Source organism: Strongylocentrotus purpuratus, unplaced genomic scaffold, assembly GCF_000002235.5.
Source record: "Strongylocentrotus purpuratus isolate Spur 01 unplaced genomic scaffold, Spur_5.0 spur5_scaffold_5, whole genome shotgun sequence".
NCBI lineage: Eukaryota > Metazoa > Echinodermata > Echinoidea > Camarodonta > Strongylocentrotidae > Strongylocentrotus > Strongylocentrotus purpuratus.
Window position 1 is genome coordinate 13,147,593 of NW_022145611.1, and position 18,195 is coordinate 13,165,787.

Below are 18,195 nucleotides of genomic sequence, written 5' to 3' on the forward strand. Positions count from 1 at the left end.
AGGTAAGATAAGCACAATAGACCAACAAAGCTGTAGCTTTGTATCATACTACATTTTCCTTTGTTTCTTATTTTTGGAAACCTTCACCAGTTATGTGAATGAAATTTTTGATAAGCTGCAAATGCAAAATGTTTTATTTCTTACTTTTAATATATACCTTTGTCCTTTGTCTTTTGCTTAAACAATAGAAAAAAAAGATTTTTTGTATTCTTGTTATTGAGAGTTATTTCCACATTTGTATTATGAATTATATTTGTTTTGTTTATGTATATTGTGTGAATGTTGCTGGAAAAACTTGCTGAAACTTGGACTTGCTGAAAAACAGCCTTGTGGCTGATAGCAGGTGTTTTGATCGTGGATAAATAAATAAGACAAACAAACGAGCTGTATTTTCCATGTCTATTCAAAGTTTATGATGTTTCAACTTATTTTGACAGTACAAATCAAATCTTGATAAACATCTCATTTTGAAGAGTTTTATATTAGGGTTTAGTCTTTGAGAATTTGTAAGTATAAAATATTCTTATTTGATGCTTCGCTATTCATTAAAAATGCTATTAGTTATTGCTTGATGTAGCCCCACAGGTGACCACTTCCACTGGTGAAGTGAAGATGTACTACAGAAGTGTCGTAGTCGAGTGGTTGAAGCACTTGACTTAGAATTCAAAGGTCGTGGTTCGATCCCCAACATGGCACTAATGTCCTTTGGCAAGGCATTAATCTTCAATTGCCACACTCGACCCAGGTGAGGTAAATGGGTATCTGTCAGGAATCAATTCCTTGAAATGCTAGAGCGCTGTTATGGCAGCTAAGCTAAAGTTGGGGTAATAAGTAGTGCACCTCAGAATAGAATATCTAGATAGACAGCGCTATAGAAATGCCTATTATTATTATTACACTCCATAAACATCTGATATAGATAAATGATACAAAATTGAAGGTTGTTTTGGTTTGTCTGACCAGGTACCTGACTTCTCGACCCCATCTTGCTGGGACTCCTGCAGACAAGGAGAATGCTGAATGGGTCAAGGACCGCTGGATAGAACAGGGCCTGGATTCAGCCAATGTCATACCTTACAAAGTACTACTTAGCTACCCCAATGTCGACAAACCAAACTATGTAAGTGTCTGTGTATTTGCTGTTTGTCAGTCACATCACATGTTCAGAGCAACAAAATTATTATAAAAATATCCATTAGTGTATAATATTATATCTAAAGTAATAGTTACAAAAAGTGCAATCAAATTATAATGATTTTTCTCCCATATCATTCTGAAAGTGTATTAATTAAGTCACAGGGCTCTTTTTTTTTTTCATTGTGCATTTGTTTAAAAAAATATCATGAGAGTTGAGATCACACAGACAACTCCATACCATCTTCCACATAAACTAGTTACTCAAAACTTGCTGAAGATCTTGAACAGTGTGTTTCCGCCCGATGAAAATCATCTTTGGAGGTCAGTGAAATCAGCTCATGCATCTGCCCCTACTGGGCAAACTAAGAGGAAAGTTTCATTTGTTGATAAATGTTCTTTGTAATGCAACACACTTGTATGATTAGACCTGTCACTTTTGATATTGGCTCGAGTGCCTTGAGGCTTGAGTCCTGACTTGCTGCAGAATAAAAACAGACATCCCATCTGTTTCTTTTGAGTGTAGTGAGTCAGACAGTTTCATTGTCAAAATCAAGCATTTGCTGGCAAGGTGAATTTTGGACAACAAGTGTATGATCAACAGGTATTTCTTTCCTTCCCCTCCATGTATGCATCCTGTTTACTAATAGTGTTGACTGCTTGAAGTTCTTTCAGTTTTTAATCTTTTGGGGGGAGGGGGAGCTGTATATTTTGTATCCTCAGTAATGGCTGTTGTTGTTTTTGTTTTTGATTTTGTGCTTATGTTATATTGTGGGGGAATTATGTCAATGTCAACTACATTTCCATGTTTCTTTTTTCTACCATTGTGCATCCCTTGTAGAACTGTTTGTTGTTGTGGTTTCACAAGCTTTCTGAGGGAGACCGTATATATGGCCTTCAACTCTCAAAGCAATCACTGTATTATGATCTCAGGAGCTATATCCTCAGGAGAATTGTCAATTGTGTTTAGGCAATACTAAATCATAATCTTAAAGAGCTGTGCTGTTTACAAAATCCTTGAGAGAAATGTCTGTTGACAAGTTTGTTTGCTTTTTTGGCCAAAAAAATGTCAACATCATTTCATGAACTTGTCAATACCATAAGAGTTAACCTCACTCTGAGACTATGAATATCATATTAATGGCTAGTCTAGTGCAGTCGAGGTCAGTAACAGCTCAAATGAAGATTTGGCCCGAAAAGTACTTTACACATGTGTGAGGTCTGTTTGCCGAGGGCAGTGAAAGTAAATGTTCACTCAATCATCAGGATTGATGGTAGTGATTCTCCCGAGATATCGTATTGAAAGATGAGAAACATATGCCATCAGAGAATATCAAGCTTGTCAACTTTGTTTCCACAAATCTGCTTGTAACACTTTCCAGTGATTGTCATTTTTCATGAATTTTAATGCTACAACCATTTGAGTTTGATTGTATATAGAAAGCTTTATGATAAGAAAGGTCATCTGGAGAAACAAGACTATTTTACATCATCATTGGGCCACGCCTCCTAAAAATCAATCAAATGACTTGGCAATATAAGTCTTACAGTCATTAAAGGTACAATGTCTCTTTTGCAGCCAACATCAAATTCTGTAGAACTATTTGCAGGAATTATGAATATGTCACATATGTCCTATAGTTCTGCGAAATTTAAACATGAGCAGTGTCCTAATATTCAAAATATGAGAGGAAACCTGTTTACTTTCTAGCATTTACTATCAATGCATTGTGCTATCATAGAATTTTTCTCTTTTTTTTAAATTAAAAAAAAAAAATGATCCTTTTGAATTGGGAACTAAAACTATTTTGGGGAGAGATAGGTGATACAATTTATGTGAAACATAATTTTGCAAGCAGATCACTGATACTTCTTCTGTTATGTTTTGTGACATGTTCATTGTACTCTTTTAACCACAAACAATGAATATTTTCAGCAGGGTAGTCTTGTTTTAAAAGAGCGATCAAATCTTTGAAAAAAGTTCATTTGCATGAAAATGGAAAAGTGGCGAAAGAGAAGGCAAAAGTTAAAATATATCAGATCAATAATAAGATCTTTTATGAACTATGACATCATTATAACTATGTGTATCTCAAATTGGCAATTTGGTCAGTGGATTGTGAGAAACAGACAACTCTTCTGTTTGTCCTGTACAAAATATCATTAATTTCTGTTTTCTCCCTTGGGGCACTAAACTCACTATAAAAGACCCTCCTGAGTCTTAAATTTATTTAATAAAATGAAATTTCAGTAAATTTGTGTGTTGAAACAAAACTATCTTAGACATAGGAATTTAGGAAGGCAGTATTCTGTTGTAGTTCTGTGCTTTCAACAGATTATTCTCAAACCAAGAGCTACCTTGGAATACTGATTTGGGTTACTTCGCATGAATTGTGGTTTATATTTCGAATTTTGATTGGGGCAGACTTTGTACTTTTAACCACCTTCCATCTTTCCGCTGGGTTAATCATGTCAATAGTAAGCATTTCAAGAAAATGCTTTCCTCGATTGCCAATAAAGTTTCTAAGTGTCAATATACTTTGTGTGTTCCAAGTTCAAATGGTAATTTAAATTTGGAGGTCCCTTGAGTAGAAGCTCCAGAGTACATTGGAGCAAAGATCATTCCTACAAATACATCTTTTGCCAAGTTGTAAATGTAAATATATATGCCAAAATATCTTGTTTCCACTGGATACTTTAATAGTGTAGCTGTCAAATTCAGTTCAATCCTTTGCCTTGAGTGAGTAGAAAAGGCTATAAAAAATTTGAAAGGAAAAAGAAAACGATTGAAGGGGGAAAATGAAGTCTATGTAGAAAGCTTATCTGTTCAAAGAAGCAAACATTTAAATGGGACATCTAGCATTTGTATCATAACAATGCTGAAATCTTTTTTAAAAGGCTGTTATAGAATTCTAATGTTATGACTCATAACCTTTGAATTCTATTACAATATAACTCAAAAGCATGGGGTTAAAAGACTGTAGGCCAAGATTTAAAATCTAGAACACCTTTAATAATATGGATTTTCTTGACACTAATTATGATTTGTGGTATGATGTGGTATTACCAAGTCAGTGCAAACAAAATAATATTCATTTTTTTTTCTCTTGCACAATCGACCTGAATCCTTTCAGATCCCTTTGGGCTTTTTTTTTTCTCCAAGAAAGCAAAGTACTTCTAACATTTGAATAGATTTTTTGTGATAATGTTTATTTTGAACTGGAGAAATTTGCTTGTTATAGCTTGTTATAGTTTTGAAAAATACTAATTGACAACATGTGATTTCCTTTAATCCAAGAATTCAATTTCTCTTTTATATATTAAATCTATGAGCAGTCTTTTAGAAGTTGTCAGAATATCAGTAAAATAAAACGAAACAGTATAATGATGATGATAATTGAGTGAATTGATTGATCAAATTGGTTTATTGAAACAACATGACTGCAGATCAAGTCTGATATTATCTGTTTTACAAAGCAATCAGATATTTTACATTATAATAACAAAATTACAAAAGCAATATAACAAAATATTAACGGTAACATCACACACCAGTATTATATAACAATTATTTTTTAAATATTTCAAAGATGTGAATAAGTAGAGTTAGTATGATAATTTAGGCAATGTCACTAATTTGAATATTCAAGGATAAATTCATTTAAGCATGTTCAGGAATAATGCACAAAATATCACTTTAGAAAAACATTTTAGTTGAGTAAGAGAGGGAATAACTACACAGATGTAACACATATATATAACAATAATGTGTCTCATTGTGATGACATCTCTCTTTACTTCCAAAAGGACTTGCTAATTACACTCAGTCTACATTTTTTTCATTTAATTTGAATAACATGACACTGCCACTGCTGTAAATGCCCCATAACCTAGCATTCTTTCCTTCTTTTCTTGCACCTTTTCTAGGTTTACATATTAAATGGCAATGGTTCAGTTTATTTCCAGTCAGCAAGAGAAGAAGCTCCTCTAAAGCAAGGTGATTTAAAGGAGGGTACCGTCCCTCCATTCAACGCATACTCAGCTAACGGCACAGTTACTGTGAGTATGCATCTTAGAAGGATTCTCTTTTTTTTTACAAAGATGAGAGATGACATGAATTGATGTGTATAGGAAATATTGTCTGCAGAGAGTTAAAAGGGCATAAGTCATAATCCTTAAAATGGACTTAATGTCCTTCTGACTCTCCGCTCTCATCAGGCAATGTCTTTTTCTTTATTATGTGTATTTTATTGGCCACCTTTTTCTTTCTTTTTCACAGATACAATTTTTACACTCTAAATGACACCTCTTGAGATGTGAGATCTTGATGTAAATATATTTCAATTACTGCTCTGGAAAATATGCAATCCATTAGAAATTGTCTTTATTTGTTTATTTAACATCAATCAAGGGTTTATTGTATTTTAAATGGTAAACCATAGACCATTTATAAAGAGAATGATTTTGGTTGAATGAAAGTTTGCTATGAAATAAAAGTTAATATATTTTGACAACAATATGAACTACTTGTATATTGTACTCTAGATTACAAAATAATACAAATATTTATTGAATAGAACTCTAAGAGTTTAATCTGTATTGTTATAAATTGCAGAAATCTGCTACCCCTTGCCCCATGGCAAGGCCCTTGGGATTTAATGTTTGTTTTATGAACTACATGTATTGTAGCATTTGCTTTTCCTTAAATGAAATTAAATGATATATATTGCACTTCATTAGTGTCCAAGTATAATTCTTTTGCTACGATGTTATTGTGTCCAAGTATAATTCTTTTGCTACCATGTTATTCAAGTAATTATAGTTCTTTCACTTTCAAGTACTAACATTTCTGAGACTACTTCTACTGCATCTGATATATTACTGATGGAACTGCTTACTATGACTACTACTACTACTACTACTACTACTACTACTACTACTGCTACTACTGCTACTGCTACTACTACTGCTAATGCTACTACTAATACTACTACTACTGCTACTACTGCTACTACTACTACTTCTACTACTACTACTTCTACTTCTACTTCTACTTCTACTTCTACTTCTACTTCTACTTCTACTTCTACTTCTACTTCTACTTCTACTTCTACTTCTACTTCTACTACTACAACTACTAGTAGTGCTACTACTACTGCTACCTCTACTTCTAATTCTCCTAGTACTACTACTTCTTCAAAAATATGTGTAAGTGATATTAAATTATCATTTTTATGCCTCCGCCACCGAAGGTGGTGCCGGAGGCATCATGTTTTCGGGTTGTCCGTCCGTACGTCCGTCCGTACGTCCGTCCGTCCGTCCTGTTTGACCGTTATCACAATATCTCAAGAACCATTTAAGATTTAAACTTAAGACTCGGGAATAGTATTTATCACCATAGGAAGACGATCTGATTAGATTTTGGAGTACGTAGGTCAAAGGTCACAGGTCACAGAGGTCAACTTATGAAATTCCTTGTATTGAGTTTGTTAGCGCGATATCTCAAGAACCATTTGAGATTTAAACTTCAAACTTAAGGATAGTATGTATCACCATAGGAAGACGATCTGATTAGATTTTGGAGCACGTATGTCAAAGGTCAAGGGTCACAGAGGTCAACTTATGAAATTCCATACATTGAGATTGTTATCATGATATCTCAAGAACCACTGGAGATTTAAACTTCAAACTTAGTGATACTGTGTATCACTATTGGAAAACAATCTGATTACATTTTGGAGCACGTAGGTCAAAGGTCAAGGGTCATAGAGGTCAACTTATGAAATTCCATACATTGAGATTGTTATCATGATATCTCAAGAACCACTGGAGATGTAAAAACTTCAAACTTAAGGATAGTATGTATCACCATAGGAAGACGATCTGATAAGATTTTGGAGCACGTAGGTCAAAGGTCAAGGGTCACAGAGGTCAACTTATGAAATTCCATACATTGAGATTGTTATCATAATATCTCAAGAACCACTGGAGATTTAAACTTCAAACTTAATGATAGTGTGTATCACCATAGGAAGACAATCTGATTAGATTTTGGAGCACGTAGGTCAAAGGTCAAAGGCCACAGTGCACATTATGAATGCAAAAACAGCTTGTGATCGCGTTATCTCAAGAACCGATTGATGGATTCATGCCAAAATTAGGTCATGTTTGTTACTTGCAGAGCCAATGAACTGAGTAGATTCTTGGTTCATAAGGTCAAAGGTCAAAGGTCATGGGCCCATTATGTATGCAAAAATAGCTTGTGAACGCATTCTCATTAGAACTGACAGATGGATTACTATTTAACTCAGAACATCTTGCAGAGCCAATGAACTGAGTAGATTTTATGGTCATGAGGTCAAAGATCAAAGGGTCATATATATAGTATATGAGAAATTGCTTGTAATAGTCCGGCAGCCATCACGATATACCTTGTTTTAGGGTCTATAGTTTTTTTTTTTGTTGATTATAGTTCCTTAGACCATCAATTTGAAGAATCCGATTGCTGACACTCTGTCAGCCTTGAGCAATTTGAGATATGTGACGTCACACAAAATGGCCGCCAAAATACCCTTTTTTACCAAAATTTATGATACAAAAATTGTTTACAGTATTTTGCTACATTAAATGTCAGTCAAATATCTTTATTTTTTTCTAGGATCATCACTAAATAAAAATTGACGATGTTTTATGATAAAAAATGGCATGTAAATTTGCATAATTCAGATTGGCGCCCTCTATAGACACGTTAACTTGCAAATTTTAAATGATGGCCAAATGCCAATTTCTAACATGAAATTAACATTTTTTATAAGTAAGACGCACTGAATACAATAAGTAAAAATTGTGCACCACATTTTGGTGTGATTTTTTTGTTATTTTGTACTTTAAAGGTAAAGATCAGTTTTGGAAACGCCCCCCTCTCAAAAAATGAAATGGAAGCTCTTATCACCAATCATGTAAAAGAATATGTTTTGACTAATACGTGATGAAACAAATTTTGCTGAGAAACCGCCTACTAATTGATATATTTGGTAAATTATTATATCTATTTAGACCTGATAGATATCGCGCACGTGTCGCGTAGTCCCATGTACATCCTTCTGTGTGCAGTGCTTGTAACTTTACCAAGACTGGGCCAAATTTCTAATCGTTTTGATGATTCCAGAACCTTGCAGTACACACCAATACTTATAAGCTAGATGATCAACCTTTTCTGATCGATTCCACAACGTTTCTTTCACAATGCAATCGCATGACCATAACTGGTCTTTATCTTTAATACTTGAAGAAAACAAGCTAGAATTTCATGCTCTCTGTCCCATACATATGAGGTACCATATGGTTATAAATGCCCGTTTTCAGTGACAGCATTCCGAAATTTGATTTGTATTTTGAGGTAATACATTCTTTTATATGAACCTATCATGAAAAGGTTCCTCTCTTACAAGGGAATTTATGAGTTTAATAAAGCGAAATATCCACCCAAAATGACCAAACATGGTCACCTTCCAATGGCTATAATTTGCTGCTTTAGTTTGATCCTAATTATAACACTCGACAGAGGCGCGAAAACCACAGAAAATTGTGCATGCTAGTTTTGCTTTGTTGCATTGGCACCGTGATGATTTACATAGGCTTCCACTCGCACAAGTGCACCGTATTAACCTTAATATGTTGTCCGGTGCGAGTTGTACATTTGTAAGTACTGTGACAGGGATCAGGGATTTGGTTTCCTCTTCTTTTGCATAGCCATACTTTGTAGGATCCAATGATGTGGGTCGTGACTGCAAGGCGTGCTTCCACACACATGTTTGCAGATGAGCTCTCTTGCCAACTGAGTCCAAAGGGAGTCAAATCTTCTGCTTCATCACTTTCAGCAATGCATGTACCCTTTTCAATCCCAAAGTATGCCCAAATAGTGTCGCATCCCCTCAACGCATGTCCTGCCAACATCGATGGAATGATATCTTCTAACTTGTGTACAGTGGCAGGAATGTCAATAACAGTTCGCTCTTTGATGACGCCATGATCATTGGCGTTCTAAGTTATTCATGTAGATAATGATGGACCCTAACCCTAACAGCCAGGACCCTAACATACCTTTTCTCATTAGCAGCAATTTGAATCGCTTGCTGTACTATGATGTTGTCTGCTTCTTCATGTGTTATGGAAAGATCTTCCCTTGGCATGACATCGCTGCCTGGTATCACTTCAACAGATACCTCATCTTGACCGGTAATGACCAGCTTGTGCTTTTGCCTGTTTCTGAACACCTCATCATTCTGCAGAATCACGCATACCGGTATTATGATGTCGATCAACTGTAGTTTGTTGTCAGTAGTTTCTGGGAGGGAAGCAGTGAGGTGGGAAGGAAGACTCTTTTGGATGACTCTCGTTTCGTCATGACTTCTAGATACCCTGGTGGCACACCAACCAAAGATCATCAGATTTTAATCAAGAGTAGAGCACAACCATCAAACGGGCTGTACAAGGTTGCTCAAGTGACACGTCAACCTTTGTCAAATTCTTCAAGTTCGCCTTTGACCTGGTGAAAGCTTTCATGACAAAATATTCTTGATATTGACATATCTTCAACTTGCCTGCAGTCCTATTACTCTAGAGTAGATCAACTAGGTGTCATAGACTTTTAAATCCTCCAATGTTAATTAAACTACACCCTCCAAGTGGTTGAAAACTTCACCTACCTCGGCTCCATGTATTAAGCAACCTCTCCCTTGATCTCGAGCTCAACGTTCACATTGGCAAGGCAGCAACCAAGATTGCTAGACACTCAAAGCAGGCCTGGAAGAACACTTTACTATAAACCACCAACACGAAAATGAAGATCTACCAGGCCTGTATGCTCAGCACTCTCCTGTATGGCAGTGAGTCGTGAACCCTGTATGCAAGTCAGGAGCGCCGTTTGAATGTTTTCCATTTCCGCTACTTGAGGCGAATCCTAGGCATCAAATGGCAGGACCACATTCCAAACAAGGATGTCCTCAAAAAGGAGGGATGATGACCATCTACGCTCTTCTATAACAACGATGGCTGAGATGGCTTGGTCATATCAGTCGTATGGAAGACGGCCGCATTTCAAAAGACATCTTGTAGGGAAAGTTAGCGACTAGAACCAGGACTGTTAGAAGACCTGGCCTTTGCTTCATGGATTTGTGCAAGAGGGATATAGAGGCCAGTGAAATCAACCCTACAAAATGGGAAGCCTATGCTTCAGACTGCCCCAAATGGAGATGCGCTGTGAAGACATGTATACAGAGGAGTGATCAGAAGAGAGTAGAACAGTGGGAGGAGAAAAGGCAACAAAGACGGCAGCTAGCCACGGCTTCAACAGCACAGCCACGCATGAAATTTGTCTGCAGCAACTGCAACAGGACCTGCCTCTCTAGGATTTGACTATTTAGTCATAGCAGGAGCTGCACAGCAAGAAACTCTTGCTTGAAGCTGTTAAAAAAGAGGTACAATTGAGGGTGCAAAGGGAGGGAGTTCCAGAGTCTTATTGTATCCGGGAAGAAGCTCCTCTTTTAGACAAGCATTCAGGCAAAATGAACATATTATCTTCTTGGAATGCCCTCTGTGCAGGGATGTTGATGGAGTAAGGAAAGTATGTGGAAAGTCTTTCAGCGGGTTGTTGATGCAAAAGATCATCATCACCTGAGCCTGTACCCTGCGTTCTTGTAATGTTGGCCAGTTGAGCTGGTTCAGGATGGCTTCTACTTTGCTTGTCCTGCAGTAGTCGTTGCAGAAGGAGCGGACATAGCGCCGTTGACCCATTTCAAGCTTCTTGATGATTGCTAAAAATAAATTGTTTGAGTGTTAGGGTCCCATATAATTATAATGATGGCATACTCCATGATTGGTTGAAAGCACAATTATTTAACTTTTCTAGGACATGGTTGGATATTTCTTTGAAGAAAGGCACGGTTGGAGTTGGAGTTGGAGTATTTGCTGATAATGTTGATATGTGGGTTCCAGCTGAGGTTTTTCTGTGACTCAACACCTCGATACTTTGCTATATTTTTGTCATCTAGGGTCTGTCCATGAATTTGATGATGGATTTGCGTTTATTGGTGACATGTAGAACCTGACATTTATGTGGGATGAATTCCATCAGCCAATCACGCTCCCAGCGTTGCAGTGAGTCAAGATCCTCTTGGAAACGTTAGGCGTCTTCCTATGTCTTGATGTTGCTGTATATAGCATGCCATCGTCAGCAAAGAGCCTGACTGTTGGGTTTGGGGAGAGGTACGGTGGCAGATCATTGAGGAAGAGGAGAAACAGCATCTGGCCGATAACGCTGCCTTGCGGGATGCCAGATGTTACTTGGCTGGTGTTGGAGATGGGTCCTTCCAGTAACACCTGCTGGGTCCAGTAACTCAGGAAGCCAGAAAACCAAGCATGTGTGGGTTCCCAGATTCCATAGAATTGGAGCTTGTGTACCAGCTAGCCTTCCATGGGGAACCTTGTCAAATGATTTGGAGAAACCAAGGAGTGTCATGTCCAATTGGTCTCTTGCATTGATGCCTTTGGCAATGTCCAGGACAGCAAGGACAAGCTGTGAGACGCAGGATTGCTTCTTTCGAAAGCCATGTTGTGCATCAGACAAGATGTTGTGGCTTTCAAGGTGGTTCATGTTGCTGCTAAGAACGATGTGCTCCAGTACTTCACAGGTTACTGACGTCCGAGAGACAGCTTTGTAGTTCTCTGGCTTGCTACGGTCACCTTTCTTGAAGATGGGATCAATATATATAGCCATCTTCCATTTATCAGGTATGCACGCTCTGGTTAAGGGAGTCTTGGAAGAATAGAGGGAACACAGGTGTCAGTTTGGTGGTCAGAAGTCTGGCTGGGATTTGGTCAGGACCAGTGGCTTTATGAACATCAAGCTCAGACAGGATCTTCAGAACACCTGGTGGCGAGATAGTTATGTGATCCATGTTTGGGTAGGGGCTTCGTCCTTTGTCTCTCAGACTAGTCATATCTTCATTGCAGTTGAAGATGGATGAAAACTGATTACTTAGAATGTTCGCCTTTGAGAGGCTATCTGAGTAAGTCATTCCATTAGATTATTTCAATTGAGCCAACCCTGAAGCATCGCATCGCTTGCTGTTTATGAAACTCCAGAAACACTTTGGTTTACAGTTGGTGTCTGGGCTGACAATTTCTGTCAGGTACCCGTTGTAGACTTTCTTGGAAATTGTGTCATAGAATCCACCAGGTAACTTCTGTTAAAACTCATGCATCTGTCTGGTACCGATGCCAAATGCTTTATCATCATTCACTGACGCTGGATCAATGCTGGTCTAAATAAAGCCTATGAATGGAACAATAATTTACCGTAAAATCACTTCTCACTGATTCTCTTGTAGATCTTGGTTTCTTTACATGTATCTTAATTTAGACCAAAAAATATGTAAGATAAATGCAGCACAATCGTAATTATTTCATGCATACGAAGCATATAATATGTGTTTAACGTCACGTAGATCTAAGAAATTGGCATTTGGCTGGCACACCTATTTTTATGCAAAATTAATATATTTATAGAGGGCGCTATTTCAAAATATGCAAATTAGCTTGTCATCTATAGACGTGCAACATCACGAAACAATTTTTAGTGATGGTCCTAGAGAGATACAGACATTTGGCAGCCCAAAATTGTAGAAAAATCCTTGTTTTATATTTATTATACATTTTTAGAGAAAAATCATGTACTTTGGCGGCCATTTTGTATGACGTCACATATCTTAAATTGCTCAAGGCTGACAGAGTGTCAGCAATCGGATTCTTCAAATAGAAGGTTTAGGCAGTCATAATCCATTGAGAAATAAGAAATTGGCATTTGGCTGGCACACCTATTTTTATGCAAAATTAATATATTTATAGAGGGCGCTATTTCAAAATATGCAAATTAGCTTGTCATCTATGGCCGTGCAACATCACGAAACAATTTTTAGTGATGGTCCTAGAGAGAAACAGACATTTGGCTGCCCAAAATTGTAGAAAAAGCCCTATTATATATTTATTATACATTTTTAGAGAAAAATCATGTACTTTGGCGGCCATTTTGTATGACGTCACATATCTTAAATTGCTCAAGGCTGACAGAGTGTCAGCAATCGGATTCTTCAAATAGAAGGTTTAGGCAATCATAATCCATTGAAAAAAAAACTATAGACCCTAAAACAAGGTTAGGCCAATAATCTGGATTTGGCTGCCGGACTATAATCACAATATTCTGAGAACCTGTCAATGGATTACCATTGAACGTGAATTCACGTTTTTCTGTTTTGGTTTGTAAAATTGCTCTATAACGGAGGCATCATTTTCGACTGCGCGCAGTCGAATTCCATCTAGTTTTTTTATCCTCTTATATTTCTTCATAGGGAGAACTTGTATACGTGAATTATGGAAGGATTGAAGATTTCCAGAAACTAACAGGCGAACTCAATATCGACTTGACTGGAAAGATAGCTATAGCCAGATATGGAAAAATATTCAGAGGAGACAAAGTAAGTTAGCCTAAATTTTGTATTCCTTCATCAATATTCGTCTTCAAACACATTTATTCTGAAAATTCTTGCATAAGTCAGTGTTAAATGACATTGTAGATGAGACTTTCTTGTTTCTAATGCATATAGTTTTAAGTATTTAAAAAAAACACTTTCTTATATAGAGATTTTCAAAATGTTTAAGTTTTAAGTATTTAAAAAAAACACTTTCTTATATAGAGATTTTCAAAATGTTTAAGTTATTGCTTTGGGACCTCTATCAATCCGAAATTGAATAAGGACCCAAAACAGTTGGTATAATTATGTCATCCATGTTTTGTACGTGTTATAACTTTGTTTAATATGTTGCATGGAGATTCCTTGGAGGTTTATTGTCAGTTTTACTGTTACAAGTTTTCAGATAATCTTTCATAAATTTTCTTGTCCTTTTTATTAATAAATTATAAAATAAATGTTGAAAACAAATAAATTTTATTTTGAGTGCTCATGTTTGTTCTCATTATCACCTCATTTTCTTTTGATGTCCTAGTTTTTATCTTTGTCCCGCTTTTGTGTAGAAAATGCTTAAGTTCTGACAATATATAAACTTCTTGCCATTGTAGTGGTGCATTAATCTGTTGAATTCACGTACACTGATGAGTGTCTCAATTTGAACTTGATTTTGGTTCAGATAACAGATCAAAATCATAGATTATCAAAGGCAAGGACGCATATATAAATATCATCTAATTAGCATGCACACATGGACCCTGGACTTGACACATCAGTATCAATGGTGTGTGTGTGTGTGTGTGTGTGTGTGTGTGTGTGTGTGTGTGCATGTGTAGGCTTCCTAATCCACCTTGGATTCAAAGTCAATAGACCCATTTAGAGATAGTAAAAACCTGACCCTAAAATATCTACAGAGCTTTTAAACATGGAGGTATCCCACTTTGTGTGTTTTTGAAGAATCCTCATGATAACCTTATTGTGCCCTCTTGAAAAGAATACTTGTCTATCAACTACCATTTCAACATTATTACATAGTCCAGTTGGAGCTAATCCATGTATACACCCAAACATAAGGCTTGCTAAGAAACAATTCCATTATACTTGGCCATGTTGAAATTTTCAAGGAAAATAGCTGCAGCTCTTTTTTTGTATTCATGTCAGTTGTGAGAATACACAAACTCCATTAGTAATACTGGGAAGCAACTAAAATAAAAGAATCTATGCATTGTAGTGTATTAGTTTTGTACAGCATAAATTTGAAATAAAGAATATGAGATATATTTTTTAGTTTACCACATAAAAAACATACATAGCAAAACATCTGTTGAAATTGCTCTATCCTCGATCCCTATCCTTATACTTTTACAGAACTTTGATCTTGTTTTGTCTGCTGTATGCTTCACAATAGCATCCATAGGTTATTATTATTTTAGATTATTTATACAACAAATATCAGAGTTTTGTATTCCTGAATATTCTATTCATGTACGGTGTCTTGTACAGCTTTGAATTATTATGGAGAAGCAACAATATTCCAAATGTTATTATAAGTAGAATTATTCATGAACTGCATCATTAATTCATCTGTAGGTATCACTGATCTGCTTTTCTAATTGCACCCCTTATTGATCAACTGCTAAAGAAAATTTTAAAAATGCATGATCATTTCCATCCTTAACTATGCTTTGAGGTGAAATGTGGCATTTACATTCAGAGAAGTAATATATGGCTTATTCATTTTATTTTCATTCTTTTATTTCTGCCCTGTCAGGCTAAACATGCTACTAAATATGGTGCAGCAGGTCTCATCCTGTTCTCCGACCCTGCTGACTATGCTGTTGAGAATGACCTGGGGGTGTACCCAGACACCTGGTACCTCCCTGGCACAGGGGTACAGCGAGGGTCCCTTCACATCCCCATGGGTCTTGGGGGAGACCCCCTTTCCCCGGGATACCCCTCTTACGGTGAGCATCCAATTCCATCCAGCCCCCCTCCCCCTTTGCTTTCAACAAAAACAAGCTTCACGAAGCTGCATCCTCTCATTCTTCTGCTCCTGTTCCAAGCAACATTTTATCTGGGTAGCCTTCCCCTTTAAAAGAACATATCCCATCATGCCTGATGAGAGTGATCGTTATGTTTTGTACTTGATAGGCGGAGGAAGCAGCGGCCTTTGGGGCTGTTGGGTTGATACTGTTCTCTGACCCAGCTGACTATGCCGTAGAGAGTGATTTAGGGGTGTACCCAGACACCTGGTATTTACCAGAAACGGGGGTACAGAGGGGATCACTGTACTCTTATCAGAGTGTAGGAGGAGATCCTTTATCTCCAGGTTACCCTTCCTATGGTATGTCATCTTGGTAGTTTCTACATCAGGAATTTATATGTTTTATTCTGCCAAGTTATCAGCTTAACGTTAGTAATATTAACTGGTTCACTTAATTTCTTCTTTTACCTCAATGGCATGGGTGGTAAAAGACCTACACAGTTTTTTGGTGCTTTGATGATGTCCCACTTATTGTTATTATGGGTTATTTACACTTTTTGCATTCTATTATATTTCTCTGTGTCGCTTAAATATAGTGCATGTGAAATCATTCACTTGTATTGAACATGCTTTGAGAAGTGTGACCGTATTGTATTAAAATTCTACTCAATGAAAGTTCATTGACAATGTAAGAGGGTACGTACTACAAAATCACTTGTCTGTCATTGAAGAGAGCCATGCATAATATACACTGATTGATAAAAATTGATACAAATTTATCTCTTCCTGTTCTGCCAAGCAAATGGTCAATTAGCACCCCAAAAATAACTAACAACCAATTCTGATTTGGTAATTTGGAACTTAGATTCAAAGATGCCCGCAGAAAAAGTTAAGATGACAAGAGACAAGTATCCTAGTAATGCACTTTTTGTAGTACTCAGCCTGCTTGAACTGTTTTCCTTTCAGGACAGGAAGTAATTGAGAGCTACATTATTAGCTCTTTAAAATTTGGAATGCTTGTATTTCCTTTATTGCTATATCTTTCCAATAAAAAGCAAGATATCTTAATTAATGAATATACAGCCTACTTTAACAGGGAGTATTAATGGTTTGAAGAAGGAAAAAAATGCCAATTTGCAAGGAAAATAGCAATTTTTAAATGTTCATGATGTTGTCAGTTTAAGCAATCTAGGGTAAATTTTCTTTTAAAGATAAATACCCCTGGTATCTATCTAATGCAATATGGTAACCAAAAAAAGAAGGATGCAGTGTGTGGAGAAAACTTGCCTTTTCTCCTTATTCACTAGTATATTTTTCAGAGCTCTGTACAAAAAAATCTTTAGCCAAACCACAGAAGGTGGCCCATTGTAGGGAAAGAGCCTTATAACCTCCAACATCCAGAGAGTTGACTCTGGAACCACTTTTTTAATTATTCCTATGATCATTTTTCCAGAAACGGCTTACAAGACATCCGAAGATGCTGCTGGCCTTCCCACCATTCCGGTTCAACCGATTGGCTATGGCGATGCCAAGATGATTCTAGAGTAGGTACATTTATTACATGTGTATGTTACTTCTTGGTATAATTATTACATATAGTACTACCGGTACCTTGTGACAAGGGGATAATGAAGTAGCCATGTCAGCTATAGGTCAATTCTAAGCATTACAGAATTACATTTCCAGATATTGTCAATTTTGAATACAAAATATTATTGACATTTCAATAAAGCTCTAGAAGTTATTAATATGTTAATGTATATTTAAATATGAGGTTTTTTCATATCTTTGGGGTTTTCTATCAACCATCCATTATTTTGATGAAATGTTTAATTTTATTTAGGTTTTTATGGAATGACATAAAAAGGTAATTTACTGGTTATTCCATAACAAAGCTATAATACTATAATACTTGGCATTGATCTTTTTTAAAGTAAAGACACAACCAGAGCACTCTATAAGCAGGCATAAAATTATTTGATGTTTTACAGTGGTTTATGCTAGACTGTTGAATCACCTTGGTTTATATCCTAACATGAATTTTTTTTATCACATTTAAAAAAAAAATATTATTAACAAAGATTTGTTTAAATCCCTTTTAAATTTCTGTTAATACCTTTGAATAGACAGCTTGCTGGACCCAAAGCACCAGATGAATGGCAGGGAAATATCCACAACCTTACATACAACCTAGGACCAGGATATGTTGGAGGAAGGTGAGAAAATTGTGAACTTGAGAATTTTTCCACATTTGATGTCTTAATCGGACTTCAAGTTCTGACAATAGTGGCTAAAATTCTTTTAGCAATTATTTTCAACAACACAAGGAAATGCTATTTGGCATATATATTTAGTAGGAATGATATAATAGCTGAGAGCAAAGATAAATATGGAAATCAAGCTAGTATTCCCAATCACCAGCTTAGTAAATGTGGTTTCCTTTTTGCTTCATGATTATGTTTTCAGAGGATATATAAACATTGAAACTGAAGCGAGAGTGTTTTCAAATTGTCCATAACTTGGAGAGCTTCCATTCTGAAATGTTCTCTTTTG

The 18,195-nt window shown here is 36.4% G+C and overlaps 1 protein-coding gene across 2 annotated transcripts in view; it reads left to right on the forward strand.

Moving 5' to 3' along the window:
- Positions 1–18,195, forward strand: part of LOC579656 (N-acetylated-alpha-linked acidic dipeptidase 2) — a 36,559-nt gene that overhangs the window by 7,955 nt on the left and 10,409 nt on the right. Inside the window, exons 3-8 of one of the 2 annotated variants that reach the window (XM_030999073.1) lie at positions 964–1,120; positions 5,062–5,193; positions 13,542–13,667; positions 15,810–16,002; positions 17,096–17,186; positions 17,769–17,858. In XM_030999073.1, the coding sequence (XP_030854933.1) occupies positions 964–1,120; positions 5,062–5,193; positions 13,542–13,667; positions 15,810–16,002; positions 17,096–17,186; positions 17,769–17,858 (789 nt within the window). Of the gene's footprint in view, positions 1–963; positions 1,121–5,061; positions 5,194–13,541; positions 13,668–15,429; positions 15,623–15,809; positions 16,003–17,095; positions 17,187–17,768; positions 17,859–18,195 lie in introns of both variants that reach the window. The other variant, XM_003723546.3, reaches the window with a different exon arrangement.